Source organism: Triturus cristatus, chromosome 7, assembly GCF_964204655.1.
Source record: "Triturus cristatus chromosome 7, aTriCri1.1, whole genome shotgun sequence".
Taxonomy (NCBI): Eukaryota; Metazoa; Chordata; class Amphibia; order Caudata; family Salamandridae; genus Triturus; species Triturus cristatus.
In genome coordinates, this window is record NC_140590.1 from 997,890,449 (window position 1) to 997,910,742 (window position 20,294).

Genomic DNA, 20,294 nt, shown 5'->3' on the forward strand with positions numbered 1-20,294 from the left:
GTCTCCTCCCCCACGATAGCCTGTTGGGTGCAGTGGGTGATGCAGGAGGCGGGCATTGATCTCCAGGCTTTTGGTGCCCATTCTACCAGAGGGGCCATGGCCTCTAAAGCGTTTACCCTGGGAGCTCGTCTAGAAGACATTCTCAATGCGGCAGATTGGTCTTCGGATTCCACCTTTAAATTGTTTTATTTCAAACCAGTGCTGGATATAGCACATTTGGTGGTGAAAAAGCTTTAAAAGAGCATAATCCTCGCCTCCGGGTCCTGAAATAGAATGAAAAATTTGCTAACTAACGTAACGGAAAGTTTCAATTCTATTAAGGACTCGGAGGCGAGGATTATCCCACCCAGGGTACCAGTTCTGTGGTTACCTTTCCCGCCCTCGTACTGGGGTAAGTAATTGGTCTTTTTCTGAATGTTGGGTTTTTATGATGTATCCATTGAATGTGTTTCATGGCCTTCCTCCCCCTGTAGGGTTAAGCCTTAGCCAACGCTCTCGCTTACACTGTGCTTTGCGTCTGCAGGCTATTCTGGCAAACAGGATTCGTGAGGATCTGGGACTGGCTGGCCTACAGCGACGAAAGAGGAGGAATGGATAGAGACAGAGGACTACATACTCCCAGGAGCCCTGTAATTGGTGCATGGAAGGTGGACTATCTATCCATGGACACTCTATTGTTCTGTGTTATGGTTCCCTATGGTTCATGGGAACAGTGGTTTTTTGTTCAACTTTGAAGTGCTGCTATTCATTAAAGTATAGAAAGATGAGCATAATCCTCGCCTCCGAGTCCTTAATAGAATTGAAACTTTCCGTTACGTTAGCTAGGACATTTTTCATTCTATTACCACAAGTTCTAAGCCAAGCAATACCCATATCAGAAAACATTAAAAAGGTTATAGTACTACATATGCGCAAAAACCTAAATTATTCTTAAATTGATGTACTGTGTCACTAAATTAACCTTAGACACTCCAATAATGTGTATATGATGTACAATAAAAACAAACTCGTTCACTGCTAGCTGCATTAATATACATTTCATATAGTGCATTTCATGTGAGAATAAACTAAATGGAAACTACAGATTCTGGTGTTCAAAGGCCTTTTCTTTAAGGAAGATACGCTCCACTCCCCAATGACTTCTCTTTAGATGCGTATTCTAAAATTGAGTGGTGTAATGCTAATTAGGCTGGATCAAGGATTGTTGGATAACTGTGTTTGTTTTGTAGCATTATATAATGAACGGGGAATAAAAAAAACATTGGAATGATAATGTTCCAGCCAAAAAAGAAGAGGATGTATTCTTTTGTTCTTTGCAAATCATTACTGTAACTTACAGGAGAAAAAATTTAAAATGTCCCTTTCATATTTCGTTTTTGTAAATGTCTGTTTCCTACTAATATGATGAAAAATACATTCATCTAATTGAATGTCTGGGGAAAGGAAATATAGCTGAAAAGACAGGCAAGCCAATAAAACCGAACTACAAGTCAAATTCTATATTTTATCTACTATACTTTTATCAAGTTAGTATTTTGATGAATGGTGCATCAAAATTTCCCCTGGGAAATCTAACAAAATCGCCCAATAAAGTTGTTTTGACTGACTTACGACTAACAAAACAAGAATACATTTGCCAAGCAGCAATTCTTGCAGTGTTTTACACTGAAAGAAATAATTCTACACATTTTACAAACAAAGCAACTTTAAATCTGATTGCACTAAAGAAACTTATGGCTGGAAAATTATTTAGTCATGATATGGAACACAAAATAATGCAGACAACACAAAATAATATTACAAGACTTGTTTTTACCAGAAAATAAATATGTAGTAATCTGTTTAAATTATACAAGCTCACAAATATTATAAATATAAACAATGCATCCACTGGATTTAACATGATTCCATATTAATCACCCAGAAATCGACCATTCCAGTTTGTGCACATTAACAGATCTTAATTGGTTTCTGTTAGGGCAATGTCACACACAGAAAGGTACAATAGAGCGAAAATAATGGAATCTGAGACGAGAAATGCAAACAATGCAGAAAATGTGAGACATTTTGGATTAAGATTGGGTATAAAAAAACGCCTTTCCTTCGAGCGTTACTTGTAAACTTTCATTTTAAATGAAATAACGTTACAAATGTTGCCTCAACTTTCAAGTCCAACTATAGCAGTCCAGAAAAGCCTTGCCATTTTTGTGCTAGGACAGAAAGACAAATACAGTAAGTATTTCCAGTTCAATCCACATACCAATTAGAGCGTTTACTCTGGTTGGCCAAGCAAATTTAAAGCAAGGAAGCTATACACCATCGACATACGTCCTACAATTAAAAGATACTGTACTTTGTACATATCTTTGAACATGCAATGTGCACTGAAGACCTAGATTTCCATCAAGACCCGTGAGTGAATTATTTAATGTAGGCTGCATCTCCCATCAATTCAAGCTCTTCATTTTCTTTATAGCCACAATACACCATTGTACTTCATGGTTCATCACGACCCATAAAACAAACATTGGTTACCAGTCCTGATTCAAAAATACATTACTCATAACACAATCTTCAGCTTTTCGTAACGTTCAAAAAATCCTTGTTCATTTCATTAATATGTGTTTGTGTGGGCTGACTCAAATGTAGCTTATTTGGGATGTACTATGGAATTAAATACTAAAATTTGAATGTTGCCGATGAAGGTTACATTTTCTATGTTTCTAATAGTTGCGATGAATTTTTTCATGGCTCTCAGAGTCTATTTTCAAGTGCTAATTTTCATCATGGGATCATAAACATGACATATTCCAAAATGACATTACCACTACCTGCTATGCCTGCAAAAAAAAAAAATTCTCTTTATACTTATATAAGCATTAGCCAACCAGAGTATGTACTGGAAAAAAAATCTACATTAACAGCTCCTTAATAAATTACTACATCAGGATTGTGGTTTGTGCAGAAACCCGATTTTTCATATTTGTACATAAAATAAACTTACATTTTAGAAATAGTTTAGAAAATACATGTAGGAGAACATCTACTAAAGGGGCTGTATATAGGTCTAGACATTAAAAAGCTCCCAAGGTTCAAGTGGTTCTTGACAACTGGCAGATTGTGGTTTCAAGACACCAAGACTGGTCCCTTTAATGACACTTGCTTCGATACAAATGTTCTAGTGGTCCTTAGATACAAGGTTCTGTACGTCATCGTCACAAGAAGATCCTTTTGTTGGCAATGGCAAACTTTGCAATTTGATGCCAGTTATAATTAAACATGGAACTTGCCCAGCCCATCCTAATGTCCGCAAGACTGGTAAGAACACTTCTTTTTGGAGATTAGTAGCAGCAGGCTGTCAGCGCTAGCCAACAGTTAAACAACATTGTTCTTCCTTCTCAGGTCCTCGTGATCTTGAATGGTGTTTAAAGTATAATACTTTGCCAACAGTTAAACTGCTGAAACTTGTTCATCTTCTGTAAAGCATAAGAATAGAGACAAATGAGTAGGTCAAACACAAAAAATGAACAGCAACATCAATTCAAGCCAATGCCACTCATTCCCTCTGTACACCAATGGGCAGACTCTAGGACAAGGGACACTTGCAATATTAAATTATTAAAAGAATGACTGTCAAATCAGAGAGACCAAATAACCCACCACCACTTATACATGTTGATTAATTGAAAACAACACGTTAGAAAGTTCCCCAAGAAAATGACTGTCCCTTTGTAGAGAGGCATCAAGAGAAAAAGTGCACCTGGACTTGCAAACTGTATACTGTGCATTGCAGGCATACATGTTATTCTGGACAATTCTGTTTAGTTGTGCTTTGACGTGCAAGAAATTATCAGAACTGAAAAAACAGTGCTTATTGTCGGAACACTTTTAAAAATATTTCAGAAAGAACGTTAAGGAAAAACACACTCAAGACCAGTGTTTCTCATTTGAAACAGACTAATACGGTGGGACAAACTGAATCGCATTTCAGTTTCTGGGCTTTGCCAAAAAGAAAAAATCCTGGATATGTCGGAAGGGGTGTAAAGTGAAGATGTAAGAATTCATGATAGAGCGGGTGGAAGTTGATAAGTTATGAATGATCACACTGAAGATATTGTCTAACAGAAAATTCTTAACTCCAATAGCCACAGTTGGCTGTTCAATATATTGTTGATTCAAAAAGATTTAACAATCCAGGAAACAGAAATGCATGATCATCTAGCCACGTTAAACCAAGCCAGTATATAGAGGGCATTGCTGCTTATTGTGGAAACAACATTACTCGCTTTCTCATGCACATTTTACAAGTTAGCTGATGAAATAGTGCATTTGGGTGCTCCTTCAGACAACAGATTACAAAAAATACGACTGAAAGGCTACCGCCTACATGCAAATGAGGTAAAGCAGATGGAGAACCAGTCCAAGACTTTTCAGAAAGGACCCAAATCAGTTTGCTAAACCTGTATCCTCAACTATCATATCAGGACCATCTAAGAAATTCAAATTGAGAGACGCTACATTTGAATGCAATGCAGGTTTTGCACTAGTTCCAGTGCACTAGTCTTGCACTGAAACATTTATTGAATGGGGGGAAGACATAATTTTACCTAGTATAAAAGGCTGGTATTAGAAAAGGAAGCTCAACCAGTTGGTTATTTTTCATTGACAGAAAGGGAGGGATCTAAAATTGGCACTGGATTTTAGAGGGAGTGCAGAATCAAGAAACGACTAACCCAATTATCAATGGTGAGTGAGTCGTCATCCACCAAACATCCTAGCTCAGGTACTGAGGCCTGGAAAAGAGAGCTAACAGTGGTGGAATTAAAATTTGTACCAATGCTGTAACCTGGTAACATGCCCACATTACTGGGCCTTAGAGGAAGTGGACAAAGCAATGGAGAACGGTACAGCATAATGATAGGGCCACACCAATGGGATCGGGCAGTCTATCAACATTCCCCCGAAGATTAGAAGGAACGAGATGACCTGCTGCATGAGTGGGGGAACAGTTAAGTAGATTGACATCCAGAACCTTAAAGTCATCCACCAACGAAGAGGCAGACCTACAGTTTGTATCATCAAAATGGATGTTAAAATCACCTACAATGGTGAACTTAAGAGTATTTATGGATGAGCGAGGAAATGGCTTCTGACAACAAAAAGAGCCCTAGCTACCAGATGGACCTGGGGAACAATATATCAGAGCACCATAAAAGGTGACATTTTTTGTTAGGTATGGGGAGGAAAAAATGGCCCCACAATCTGAGAGAAGTAGTTTGTCAATTGTACATTGGAACAGCACCCTAAAGATGATGGCAACCCCGCCGATCGGTCCAGCCTTACCATGCAATAATTGGTAAGCATTACGGCAATAATACAATTTGCAATAAGAATTTACGTCACCATGTGTCACTCGATAGACCAAAAGCTCCAAAACAAATAAGTTAGCTGATTTTCTGTTAGAGGAGTTTTAAATTAAATGCGAACGAAGCAGACAGCAATGAGAGCAGATCAGGTTAGCAAACATCCAGCAGCACATGCACAAAAACTGAATGTGTTTTTTTCTTCACGAATAGCATAATTGTGTCACTTATGATAGATGCCTAGAAGCCTGGGAGCCAAGCAAGCGCTACATAAAAGTATGATACGGCTGAAGATTAGCTTCTGTGCATCAACTTTTGCAGCTTTTAGAATTTTTACTTTTAAACAATTACATAAAATGTATATATAACACGCTTAGCAATTGTGAACTGGACTCAAACTTAATAAAAGTAATGAACACTTCAAAATACAGCATGGTTAAGAAAACATTGGCAAACACGATCCCTCTTATTTCACAGCCACAAAATGGCTTCTGACAGTTCATATTGGTGAGGGGACAGAGAATTATTGTCCCATTCATGCTCTCTGTCCCGAGCACTCGTCATAAAGCTGTCCCATTACCCAGAACGGATATTTTCGCTCCATCTTCTTTAACCATAGCAATGCCCAACTTTTGGAGCAGGTCTGAGATGGACAGAATCTATTTTCTGAATCCAACTTCTGAGTTCTCAGCAACATATTTGGGTTTCTCACACATTCTTCGAAATATTCCCATTCGTAAATATTTTACTGCACTTCTGTAATGCTTTGGAGATAAGAAGCACTGCTTTCTCTGATCTGTCACATTCAGATGATTCATACTGTGGATGCCTGCCTGGCTATTAGTGGGAGCAAACTCTATTTTTCCACATTCAAATTCTACTCTTGCTACCTTACACACATTCAGGGTCTCTGATACAACATAGTGTGGATTCACTTTCGTGGTTTTGGGCAAACCGGCCCCTTGCTCTTTATTCATGATCCTCCACCCAGCGGGACCAGCAGCCCCCAGCCACCCCCTACCGCGCCTTGAGACCCTCATGGGTGAGTGCGCTTTACAAGTCCCTCATTGATTGACTTAAGTCAGAAACACCTGGTGTGTCACAACGGGTTCAAAAATTGAGTATTTGCGCTACCTTCTGGCCATAAACAGAGGATTAACAAAATGACTAAAGCAAAAATATGGAAACAGAAAGGTGGAGTATTGTTTCACTACATGAAAGCCTCTGTAAACATCAACAGATGCAGTAAGTGAGATGAAGCCGCTGCCTAAAGTATATTATTAAGATTTCTCCCAAAATGCTATCTTAATGCTTCATGCCCCCTGAAGATGGACAAACCACAGACCTCCCTGCTAGGTTCACCTGTGCCAAACAAGCCATCGCAGCATATACCCACGACACACTTTACAGGTCTCTCGCTGTTTCCAATAGCAAACCTTTTCAGTCTCTCTATATGTCTTTTCGGCCAATTACTCCCCAATATAACTTTATCGTATGTGCCAATGTTTTCTATCCATCTATATATGATACATAAAACATGAAATAAAATGAAATCAAAGCTGTAAAATAAACATTTTGTAGAGTAACTACTTTACTAAACATCTAGCAAGTTAGTAACTTCACATACCATCCTCTTCACTATCTGCAACGGCCATATCGGTTAGCTTAGGATGGGGCAGTTGCCGGGTATGCCACTGAGGCCGTGTTAGGATCTTCGGTTGTACACAGGTCACAGGTTCTCTACCCAGAGATGCTGATGAAAGTCTAGAGAGTTCGCTGTGTACCATCTTTGACCTCTGCACTGCCACACTATAGGCTGGAGGTTTTAAGCGTGGGTGGTGGGGTGGTCCTTCTTTTATGTCCGCTAAAGTAATTCCCATGTATCCCGGAGGGGTGGGCGGTGGATCCCTATACCTATCGTCCTTCTTTGGTGAGGTGACACAGTACACTGGCACAAAAGACAAGCGATGAAATGTTAATGGGGAAAACAGAAATGAGAAAATTAAAATTCAAAACAATGGAATGTTACAAAGGCAAAACACAAATCGCTTAAACAAAAAAGCAAATGGAGGGAAAGCTGGTTAAAATGACAGCAGCGGTTTTGGATGTTTAGTCTGTTTTAATGTTACTGCATTTTTTAAATTACTTCTAGCTGAAGCATGCTGCTCAAGTTCACTATCATTCAACTCTGGGGGTCACAAAGATGGCAAGTATGGCCTAATTACATACTAAAATGCACTAAGATTTACATACTAAAATGCATGATTATGACATTGAAAAAAACTCAAAGTGCACAATTGACAATGCAAAAATTGCATTCTTTGTGATTATTAATACACAATAGTTCTAGCTGTGGTACCTTACTGTACTTAGGCCAGATCAACGCTTAGAAGCCCAAAGCACACCAAACGAAGCGTGGCCTTCCTGCCAAGGATTTTGTCAGACACATAGGCACAAAAACGCTCATGTTTGTGTAAACAAACACAATAGCAGGATTATGGGGATTTTCAGATACGTAACCTTATTACATCAAAGCGCTGCTGGAAATCCTACTGTATGATCGTCCTGTCATGCTTGTGAAGGTTTCATCTTGAGAGCACTAGAAGGTAAAGTCCTAGACTCACCACAAAATATTGACCAAACTAGAAATGGTATGCAAGGTTTTTCCCGTTGTCTGCTCTTTGGGGGGAGATTCACGTTTCCAAGGAAAATTAATTCTCCATCCCATAGATTAGGCTCCCAACAAAAGCACTCATAAGAGTTGGGGGCGTTTATGTTTAGACAACGTCCCACTGGAAGCTATAGGAGGAGTAGCCGGCGCCACCCAAAAATATACCAGAGAAGGGCACATATGCTGCAGGATCTGAAGACTATAGTGGAATACATAACAGGGTTCATGCCACTTTAAGTCCCTTCTTCCAGACAACAGAAAGTGTCTGGACACATCTGTTATGCAGATTGTCTGTGTAGGGGTGAGGCCTCCTATGTGCCATAGTGCCGCACTACCTTAATATCTTGGATAACAAGATACTTACAGGGCCGGCTTTAGCGCTGGTGGCCATGCCATGAAGGAAGCAACTATTGACATCAGTAGATTCATAGATTCATGTGAGATGACCTGGCCAGAGATAATCCACCCAGATTTTGGCAGGGGGTGGCTAGGTCAGAGGTTGCTAGTTAGATTTCTCACAAATAGGTGAACAGTGCAATGTGTTACTTCACAACCAAAAGGGTGTTTTTGATTTCATAAGGCCCAGCCTACTCAACGTGCCCAATCAGAGCTATAAGGCTGAAGGTGGTGTCTACCTATCAGATGTCGGCACTGATATATTTCTGTTTTATCTATAGGAGGCTCTTGAGTCAGCTGGCTCTAAATAAGAGAGAAAAATCAAGTGAAGAAGGTAATGTGGAGTGCCACGGAGCCGATGGTCGCCGCTCCTGGTACTTGACAGAGTTATAGGGTGATCCAGAGAATTGTAGAGCAAAAAGCACCCACAGGTAGATGACAAAAGTGAGCGCTTAATGCTAATGCCCCAGTAATCCCTACAGCAGGACACTACGGTGATAGTAATGGTGCTCGTTAGCCCCAGAGGCAGATGGAAGCCTGAGCAACTGGGGGCTTACCTGGCAAAACCCAGTCCTGTGCAAGAGTTTTCATTACTGGACAATAGGGTCATGCAGATGACCACATAGTAGTTGTAGCACCCGATGTCGTGACGTCTTGATTTTACTTGGCTAATCATACGGACACAGACAGCATAGGTCTGTTCATCGCTGGCTGCTCTTGAATCACCATATGGTAATTCCTTATCTTGCCTACTAAACCTGAAACAAAGTTTTTCTCCAAATTAGTGAGGTCTCGTATTTACTTCCTTTACATGCATTCGTTCAGCTTGTACAGTGTGTGTCTGGTTATGGGGTGTCTGCACCATGTTGTACTTTGCAACATGACAATGGTAAAATCATGTCAAGGAACGTGATCTGGCAGGGGACTGGTCTATATTTCTTCACTGCTACATTCCATGGAGCTTACTTGTTTCGCTCTCTTTTTTTTCTGTAGACTGTCTAGTAACACGGTCACACACTGTAAATTGGGTGTGGCTAAGCTCTTCCATCACTAAACCAGTGCATTGTGAAATTGTAGCAAAGTCAATAGGGTGATTGCATGGATGTTAAACATTCTTACCCGTTGTTAAACCAGTCATCCTTACGGTGCTTTGATCCAGCTTTTTGCCTCTTATTTTAGGTGATTCTTTTTGTTCACCTGAGAACTCTGAGCACTTTACCACTACTAACCAGTGCTAAAGTGCATGCGCTTCTTTCATAAACATGATGACATTGTTACACCTGATAGGCTTGTTGTACTGGTAAGTCCTGTGTAGAGTGGTGAACCACATTACCAGAGCCTGTACTTCAAATGCTACTAGTGGGCTGCAGCACTGATTGTGCCACCCACAGAAGTAGCCTGTCAAACTTGTCTCATGCCTGCCACTGCAGTGCCTGTGTGAGCAGTTTACTGCCACTTCAACATGGCATTTAAACTACTTGCCAAGCCTTAAACTCCCCCTTTATTACATATAAGACACCCCTATGGTGGGACCTAAGTAGCTCTCAGGGTAGGGTGCCATATAAGTAAAAGGTAGGACATGTACCTGTATGTTTTGCATGTCCTGGTAGTGAGACACAGCCTGTTTCGTTTTTCAGTACTGTGAGGCCTACCCCTCTCAAAGGCCAGCATTGGTAAATCCTTAAAACACCTTTAACCCCTTCGCCACGGCAGGAATTCCGCCGCGGCGCTGGAGGGGTTTGGGGGCAGTTGCGGTGCCGCTGTGCTCGTGACGGAACCAGTCCGTCACGATTCACGGGTGAGCTGTGCTCATGACGGAGTGGTTCCGTCACGACTCTGCCCACTGCGCTAATCGCCCGCACAGGCGGGGAATTAGCGCCGCGTGGGCGGAGCGGCCGCCAATGGCGGCAGCATGACGGAACCACTCCGTCATGAGCACAGCGCACCCGTAGCTCATGACGGAGTGGTTCCGTCATGAGCACGGAACGGGATAAGCTGTAATTCCTGATCAGAGAGTAGTGGCTTTTTCATGTTGGAAATGGATGGTAATGATAAATCATCCTTAGATGAATTTAACATTACTGTTTTAGAAATGCAACTTTTAGAAAGTGGACCTTTCTCTGTACTTGCTGCTCTTTGTGCCTGACAGCCTGCCTCCTATTCACACCTGGGTTGTGTGATAGCTACACTTTGTGCATTCCCTCTAGACAGCCACAACCGCAGGAAGGTGAGGCTCAGCTACATTATGAGCACTCATCTGCATTCTGATGGGTCTTACTGGGCAGGAAGGAATGGGAGGGGCTGACACACATCAATAGGTAGTGTCCTGTCCACACACAAAGCACTGATTTACACCCCAGGATTAGCCTGGCAGACAGGACTGGGTTGAAAGGGATTCTTGTGCACTTCAGAGAGTTCATTTAAAGCCACCCCCTACATCAAAGGCACTTTTGGGTATTGGGTCTCTAAACCCCCAAAATCAGACACTTCTGGATCTTCAACTGAACCTCCATAAGAAGGGCAGCTGAGCTGCTTAAAGGACTCAAATGGACTGCTTTTCTAGAAGGACGGCTTTCCTGCTTGTTGCCCTGCTGCTCCCTGACTCTGTTGGAAGGACTCTGCCTTCCCTCCAAGTGATCTCCAAGGGGTTGCTGGCTTGCCTCCTGTTTTCTGAAGTCTCAGGCACACAAATGGCTTCTTACAATTCTACTGGTGATGCTGGACTCTGCCTCTGTGAGTCCTACCCTTGCCCCCTCTATGCCCTGGGCCTCAGAAGTGGGTTCTGCAGGTGTTTTCAACAAAAGCTGATGCATTGCATTGTCTGTGTGAGAAATTTCACCGCTTCGCCCTTCGACACCGATGCAGAAGCTGCTCGATGACAGCAGTTCCACGGCCTGTGCAGCTTGATGATGACGCACTGCATTCACTGCAACCAAGCTTGATGCGGATGTGGGACCCCATTAACGCAGCTTGACGATGACGCAGCAGACTCTCAACGTCGGTAAAAGCTCCATCCAAGGTACTCTTCAGCTGGACCTGTCTGTGTCCTATAGACAACCTGCTGCCGATCGCAGGCAGCCTGAACTTTGGATTTACACTGGTCCCTCGTGACCTCAAGTAACCTACTGATCGCTAGTGATTTCTAAGCACTATTTTTGATTTAATCTTTAAAAATTCAGATCTCGACTTCTACTTATTGGCTGCACATTAGTTAAAAGGCACATATATTCTCACACATGCCATCCTACAAAATTAACTCCAGCTCTCCTAGTCATCAACTACAACAGCAATACTGTAAATGGAAGGCACTATGTTTCTCATGTATTTTTTAAAAGCTTTAAGGGGCTGCTATTGAAAGTCAAACGACTTGTGAGTGTAACTTTGCAAAGCAAACATCACAGGAATAAAAAAAAATTGTCACACACCAAAAAGAACTTGGAGGCAGTAGAACATCCTCTTGCTTATGGCACCAGTAATTTAGCTTGCTGTAACATGTGGCAATTCTCAGAGAATGAAACAAAGGATCAGTGGCAACAGATGCATGCAGGTATCTGTAGGGCAGGTCAGAAGGTCCATTTGCTAGATTTCAGCGGAATTTTTTAAGACGGGTACATTAATTTGATGGTTAATTTCCTTCATCTAGTTTTCCTGAAGTGGACGTTAGCCTGAATGTAAGAGAATGATTACAGAGTGGAGCCTGCGGATCCTCAAAGCAGCACAAGAGGTATAACAAGGTAACGAAATAGGATCAGAAATGAAGCTCGAGTGGCATCAGTTATATTAAATGTGGGAGAAGAAGTAAACACTTGGCACATACAAGCACAATGAAAATCATTGAATTGCAATAAATCTAATAAGCAGTCTTTATGTTAAAAAAAGCTTGAGTGGCAACTTTGAAATGAATTGGTGAAGCCTCATGTCAGATTTTTAAAATATCATTCTTCATATGACATAAGCTTCAAAAAAATTACATCGCAGCTTCAACAGAGCCACTGATCCACGATCTTCATTTTATAACCTCGCCCATACTCATGAAAGATGGGCCACCAGTTGCACGCCAAATCTGGAAACCTGCTCACTAAAAAGATGTGGACAAGCTGGTATACAGAAGAGAGACAGTGCACAAGTTGTATCAGCATTACTGGACACCTGGATGAGTGCCAACTCATACAATATCTGTAAAACGGGTAATCTTATTAACATGTAATACTTTTGTGTTTGTTTTCGGAAATAATAGAGGGACTAAGACCTGCTTATGTCAGATTCCCAAATGACTTCATCAGGTCAAACACCATGTTCACATTCTGGGCTTCTATTTAAGTGTCAAATGAATTCTGAAAGATGTGGGTTTGGCACATTACAAATAAACCAACCCAAATTCTAGAATATGATTCACAAGAGTATAATATACTGGACTTAAATGTATTGTACCCATGTGTCATGTAGTAACCTGAAGCCTATGTATCGATTTAATCCCCCAGTGGTACCCTTTAAGAGTGTGAAAATTAATTAAATCATGAATATCAAAGTCAGAAAATAGAGGATTCTTTAAGAGTAAATATGGGTGATCTTAGAACAAGTTTGGGAGAAAATGTGTGTCACTGTCATTGCAAGAGTGGAAATGGTTTTACTTGAAGGCCTTTTAGCCACGTAATACAGGTACCTATTGACAATCCCTCTGACATTAGAATACCCTGGCACAAATATGTAAAATCATTATTGTTTCTACATGTTCTGAGATTATGTATCCAAATTCATATGGAACGTGAGGCATGTTAAATGGAATGATGAATAAGTATAAAGCAAAGTGCCACACATTATCAAATTATTCTGAAATGTTTTTAAGAATGGTCATTTATGCAACCATATACCAAAACAAAGAGCATAAGTGTTGTGTTCATTATATAAAATGGGGCTTTGTGCACATGGAGTCGTGATGAAACAGGTTATTGGAGTGTTGCGTATGATAAACACATGTAAAGCTAAATTAGCAATCCAAAACCAGATCTGCTGATGTCATTTCTTGACAGCTCCACATTAAAAAAAGCACAACAGATGCAAACACACAAGCTTCTATCTTGGCTTACCTATAAGGCCTTTCGATGTACTTGACGTGACAGTTTTAATGGATGTGTCAGTGCTTGGCTTAGAGTCCAATACTTCATCTTGCTCTGCTGCACTGTTTTCTAGTACTCGCCTCTTGATTGTTCCATAGTTGGTCTCGTAGGTATCAGACTGAGAACTGGACGAGGTCCAGCTTTGCCGAGACTGATCGAGTTCCACACTGTCTTTTGACTGGCTAATATGTTTAGAACAGCTGTCAGAATTTAAACCAGAATCTTCTGTGTAGCAGTTTGTCGAATCTACCTCTGCAATAGGTCCATCTAAATGCGTATGGCGGTACGAGTTCATGAGGTCCCAGCTCTTCTGGTTCTGGAAAGGCTGGAAGTTATCGTGAGAGTTACTGGAACATGACGTCCAACTTCCACGACCGCTGTCAACCGCATCTAGTAGAATGTGATCATGAGAGATCTCTTCGTTGCTCATGGAAGATGTGACATAGGACGCCCTGATTGCCGCATGCCTTGCAGGAGACCAGCTATATTTAATGACAAAATATGCACATGAATAACATGCTTAGCAGAGGATTGTGTTTTGTGTCACGACAAACATAAAAACAAGCGCACAATTGTGATTTTTTTTTTTTTAAATGAAAAACTAAATGAGTACATTATTTGGAATAGAGCGATATTCTCAGAAATCTGAAGGGTAATAAGTTGGTCCTCACTCCAATTGGTTCTTATTTATTTAGGGGTCCAGTGCATTATTCAAACATTGAAAATGGCTGCCTTCATCAATAATTTGGACAACAGAATTCATAAGACAAACTCAGGAACCAGGAGTCCACTCAAATCACAATGAGGATGGATGTGTTTTTCTCACGAGGTCCCTTCTCATACATTATTCTAAACCATATACTGCACTTTTCTATGACAACAGCACCATTTCTTCAAGAGGTAGTCAGGAATGTAAAGATGTAAAATGTTTCTTTTGCATTCTTCTAAAAAATGTATTAAACATAGATGCCTGCCAAATATGAGCTTCTGCGGAGGATAATGAACGATCTGCTCTTATGGTATATCCTTCACATATGTCATGTTATTTCAGAACACATCTACAAGCAGAAGCAGCAAACCAGACAAACAGGACAAATAGTGAGGCAAGATGTGGGTCTCAGGCTGCCTTGTTTGGGAATTTGGACTATGGTTTAAGAGGTTTATAGAGCTTTTTATTTTTAAAAATAAGTTTATTTAAAGCATAATAAGGCATAGGGGTAGAGAACAATACTTTACAATAAATAATCCATAAGTTATGCAATACCAAGTAATACAATCGTCATATAACGAAAAGACATGAAATAAGGTCAAATGAAACTAAAAGAGTTTGGTAATACAATCATATGGAAATTAACATATCGTATATAAGTTATATACACAGTTGGATTATCAAACAATATAATTAATTATGTTAAGTGAAGATAGAAGGAAAGTCAGGAGGGTTTAAGGACTTCCTGTTGTGCCGGTGTGCGTGTCAAGGAGCCCTGTGCACTATCTTCTAAAAACTGAGTAACGAGGGACCACAAGATCCGGCGTTTCAGAGCTAAAGATATGGAGGAGACATAGTGTTGTGTCTGTGATTATAACAAACCACAATTAGCCAAGCTTCAAATGATAGCTTAGTGAACTTCTTCCAATTTTTTCTGATTTGTTGAAACGCTGCTGCCAAAAATAAATCTAAAATACGAGTGTCACAGGATATTGGGGTCCAAGCTTCAGATATACTACCTAAAAAGAGATTAGAACAGGAAAAGGAACTATAGTATGAAAAATGAAATTAATCTGAGTCCATATCTGCAACCAGAAGCGCATCACAGGAGGGCATGTAAAAAGTAAATGTTTTAAATCTGCCTGTGGTAAGGAACATGTCCAACAAGTGTCCGCTGTAGCTGGGTGCATTGCATGCAGAAGAGTAGGAGTCAATAATAGTCTGTTATATATGAAGAAAAGGGACGGCATGGTGTTTGCTGCCCAAGAAGGTTTTCTGATTTTAGTCCAGATTTTAGTCCAGATTTTAGCCCAGAAATAAATTGACCAATCAACCTCAAAGTCAGACTTGCAGGCCAACTCCACCTTTGTTTTGGGTCTACTAGAGCCAGAGTTAAACAAGTGGGAATAAATAGTAGACGCTCTTGGGGAAGAAGGCAACAGAGTGGAAAAGAGATTACCAACAGATAATGTTGAGGATACGAAAGGTTGTCTTTGTTCGTAAGCAGCGCAAAGGGCACTATACAACACTTTATATTTGTTCTCAAATATTGAGGGCAAATGAATAGCCGAGAGGCTCTGGAAAATGACAAGAAAGTATTATGCTCAAAAAGTTGGCGCACCCAGATTAAACTCTTGTTTCTCCAATTTTTGCAGTGAATGGGTTTATTGTTAACAAGTATAATTTTGTTGTGCCAAATGGTAGAGCTAAGGAATGTATCACTATCCGAGGAATTGGTATGAAGAGTAGAATCCAATAACTTACATGAGTGCCTCTATCTCCTCCTCAGACTCTATAAATCTAGAGAAATGTGTACACAAACTAATCACTTTAACCACCAGATGGCATCCACTTCATCTCTCTTGGTGGGGTCGATTGGATACTATCAAAATGATGCTGAGTCCCATTGTATTGTTCATTATATCTAATCTCCCGGTGTGCATACCACTTAAACATTTTAAGAAGATTAACTCGATTCTCATCTCATTTCTATAGAATCATAAAAAATCTCGTATGTCCTTACTCAAATTAACCCCTCCAAAGTCAGAGGGAGTGGTTAAATTCCCAGATTTGCCCAATTACCATAAGGTTTGTCTATTGCGTCATGGCTTTCTGACCCCACAATACCAGGTCCACTATGGATGGATGTGGAGAAATGATTTCTCCTCCCCTTCTCTTTCAAGGAATATTTATCTTTCACTCGCAAGCCACAATCTCTTTCTACGCTTATCCTTAAAAGGTTTAGAGAGCTTTGACGAGAGTTAACAGTTTTAAAACTACAACACATATTTTAATAGTATGTACTGCAGCCTGGTAGGGGTATAAGTCAGGCCTCTAAACGAGTCAACCCGGTTACCTGAAAGTCAGGTAGCCAAGACATAGAGAGGAAATCTGGTTAAGTGAGAGGGGGCAGGGTGCAGAATAACTATCTCACAGGCTTCATCATCGAAGCATGTAAGCTGGGTCTATGGCTCTATTGTGGTCCAATGAGGCACTGGGTGCACTAGAGCCTTATGGTGCAGAGTGACATGTGCAGAGTCCTAACAACTCAAAAACAAATGACCTAAGGAACAGGAGAGTGAGGGCATCAGAAAGGACAGAATTAAGGCCTTAGAAAGGGCAGGATGATTCAACTCTACCACTAATTTATTTTAGAACACTAGCATAAAATTGTTATACCGATCAGAATGCACCTCTTACTGATGGATGTATTATTAAATGAAGAGCACGTCTTATCAAGATGACAGCTGCTATGTGTTTCTGATGCGACACACGTCAAATGACGATTCCAAGCTCCTCTAACATAGTGTGTCAAAGTATATTTAGCTGGCACGAAACTAGGCACTTGGAGAGGGAGGGGGTTATCAGCATCTACCACTTCTCGACAAATGAAATGTCCAAAAGAAGAAATCGAGTAATACATTTTGTAACACATTTATTACATTGGTTTAAAAGTGATCAACACTATGAAGTTGGTTTTTTTAATTAATGCGTAGGGATATGTGACAAGATAGGCTTGAATTTGTTCTACCCACTGTAAAAGGTGCATAGAACATCCAAACAAAATTACTTGGACTTGTGGAGGTAGGGAAACCCAGAACAAAGTGCTCCAGATCACGTTTCGTAGTTAAGCCAAATTTATACATTTCAGTTATTATTCAACTCGAGGTAAAAAATTTAAAAAACAGCTTTAACTTCGAAGAGATTACAATAGTTATGCTACTTCTACTAATTATTAGCCATTGACATCCATGAAGTACGTGCTGGAGAGGTTCCAATTTGAGGTTTAGCATCAATCTTACAGGACTGTAACAATAAAAAGAACGGTACTGAAAGGCAGACAAAGTCCTACAGTTATGAGTCTTTTTCTTTTAGCCCCTTAAGTCTTAGGAAGAGATATGTACAGACGATACTGATGGGGAACATAGCCACCCTCTGGCCAAGTTTCCCACATTGGCACCCTCTTACATCTTAGGTAGCTTAGCTCCCAGAGTAGACAACGCCTGAGGTCTCCAGGGGCAGATGTAGCTGTGCTCTGAGTTAAGCAAGATGTGCACTATCGCTCGGACAACTTGACAGTCAGTCAGAATCAAGCTTTAACTGTTATAATGTGTATTTTAGAAAGGGAAATTTGAGGCAATCTGAAGATAATGCAGGAGAGATTGTTTTCACTGTTCTGTGTCTTTATTTATTAATAGTCATCCTTGATCTTACCTGGTGTAAGGTTGGCTGTGGCTGGCCACTGCGTGATGGTGTTCTCTTCTTTCAGATGGTCCTGGTGAATCCATTACAATATGAGTGTGAGGTAGCAATCTCTCATCTTGGAGGGCAGCAGACATTGAGTCAACGGAACAGTTACTGACAATGCTGGACCTCGAAGAGATCTCGCTGTGGCTTGAGTCTGAGAAGTTATCTGATTTAGTGGATGGTATGAGGGAATAGCCTAAACAAAGCAAAATGTTCTCATTTTAGAGAAAATATGGTAACTGAAAACAGAAATATTTGTCAAACAAAATACTTAGAACTAAGGCAACTGAAGTTTATGCTCAAATTTTTATAAAGTATGGTGTTTGTCATCTCAAACTGTGTTATTACTTCAGCAATACAGGTGATATCCTATTCTCTAATTATTGAAATAAGATTAACAGTCTCACTGCACTGTTTACCACAAGATATCCCTGAACTCCTGGACGAACCTTTGGGACACATTCCACCAGGTAGGACATTGTGGATGTATTACTAGAATCAACGATGGTATTACCCGATGTCATATAAAACATAACTTGCAATGCAGATTTGGACAAAAAATCCTGTTTGAAAACAACTAAAGGAAAACATTTATTATTGAACCTACTGTACCATTTATATAAAGGCAACACCGTTGCCAACTGCAAGGCTCAGATGAGTGTCTTGTACCAATTGCAGGTTACATAATCCCACCTGAAGAGGTCACAAGCTTTACAAGGTTTTCCACAAGTACCAGTAATAATTCAAAGTTCAGCATAAAATGGCTGATTTAAAGTCAACCCCTGATCAGCAGTCTCCTATTTGGTACTCGGTATACCACAATGACACTGAAATGCAAACCACCTCTCCTCAAATCTAGGTAAATATGAGTGGGCAGGATCTGGGAGGAGGGGCAGTGTGTGCAAGACTTTTGTTTTTAGCACCTAGAGAAACATTCATATTGAATTTTAATTGTAGACATTCATAAAAACAAACAAAATAGTCAATGTATTAAAATAAGGAAACAGAACACTTAATAAAGGGTAGACAGAAATTGTGGTTCTCTTGACATGAAGGGCATGAAGTTGAGAGGATCCCAAGCGGAAATAAAAGCTGTTCTTTAACAACACATACCAATGTAGAAAGACGAAACAGAAGAACTGTGCTGCTATCCTTCCTATTCTATTTGCTTATTGTGTTTATGTTGACCAGTTATTTAACCTCTAAAAAGCTACTGGAGCATCTACAACACAAGTTGAACTTATGTGCACTCCAGCTCAACCCAAAACTATTTTCCTTCTTCAATATCTGACATTAGTGTTCTGCATAATCACCATTTTGGGCTAACTATACAGGTACTATATAAAACGTCATCACCCCAGGATAGAATGTTCACAGAGACACCAAAATTACAACAACTTCACTTATGGAAGCCTTACTCTTCAGCCCCTTATCGAATTGCGTCACCCCACTTTAAAAACCTACACTAAATCCACTGACGTCACACTCAATCAAACTTATATTTGGCATTCACTATAAATGCTGTTAAACCTTTAGACTTCCAACTACACGACAAATCACTAACCCTACCCTCTAACTTCAGAAGGGATTTGAAAGCATGCACACTTTACCTGCCGAATGGCCTACTACATCCACCCTGTTTCCACTGTTAACTACACTGTGCGCTCCATGACACCGGATGCTTCAATCCATAACACCAACTGGACACAAAATCGGACTCCACTCAAGAAAGTCCTGAGTCATCTTCACTACGAAAAGCTGTTGTCATGAACCAATTTACTGCCAAGTACTAAATGCCAGTTAGAAGTAAGAAAACAAACTTCCAAGGAGCATGTGCCACCTACAAAAGCAAGACTTTGATCCATGCTTTCCTTGTAATATTCAACGCATTTGGAATGTCCTACAAACTAAACAATTCCTAGAAGTCTACCAGTATTTCAAAAGAAATCCTAGTAACTACTGCTCGCTAACTTCTAAAACTACTTTAACTCTTACTTTACACTCGCTGCTCGTTCACATGCCTTTTGCCTCCTCAGCACAAATACACTTCCCTGTTTTCTTTCACCTAGACTCTATCCCATGTGACGCAACTCGCTCTCTCTTATCAGATACAATGTGCTCGATGCCTACAGAAAACATCTTAAATCACAAAAAGTGAAATGAAGAAATGGAAAATATTTCATACCAGAAAAAAGGATTTTACAAACAAACATTTTTATCTTTGATCATAAACATGCTTTTTAAAGAGGACACTCGACTATTATCTTTGTGAATGGTGATTTCTGCATGAG

At 40.3% G+C, this 20,294-nt stretch overlaps 1 protein-coding gene across 6 annotated transcripts in view; it reads right to left on the reverse strand.

Annotated features, from left to right (window-relative positions):
* Positions 1-1,792: 1,792 nt before the first annotated feature.
* The window catches only part of RAPGEF6 (Rap guanine nucleotide exchange factor 6), an 808,967-nt gene continuing 790,465 nt past the window's right edge, over positions 1,793-20,294 (reverse strand). For 4 of the 6 annotated variants that reach the window (XM_085618031.1, XM_085618030.1, XM_085618029.1 and 1 more), the window contains 4 exons: positions 17,971-18,199; positions 13,518-14,029; positions 6,991-7,311; positions 1,793-3,476 (listed from right to left, as the gene is read on the reverse strand). In XM_085618031.1, the coding sequence (XP_085474157.1) occupies positions 3,451-3,476; positions 6,991-7,311; positions 13,518-14,029; positions 17,971-18,199 (1,088 nt within the window). In that variant the 3' untranslated portion in view covers positions 1,793-3,450. The remainder of the gene's footprint in view (positions 3,477-6,990; positions 7,312-13,517; positions 14,030-17,970; positions 18,200-20,294) is intronic. The other 2 variants (XM_085618033.1, XM_085618032.1) reach the window with 1 other exon arrangement.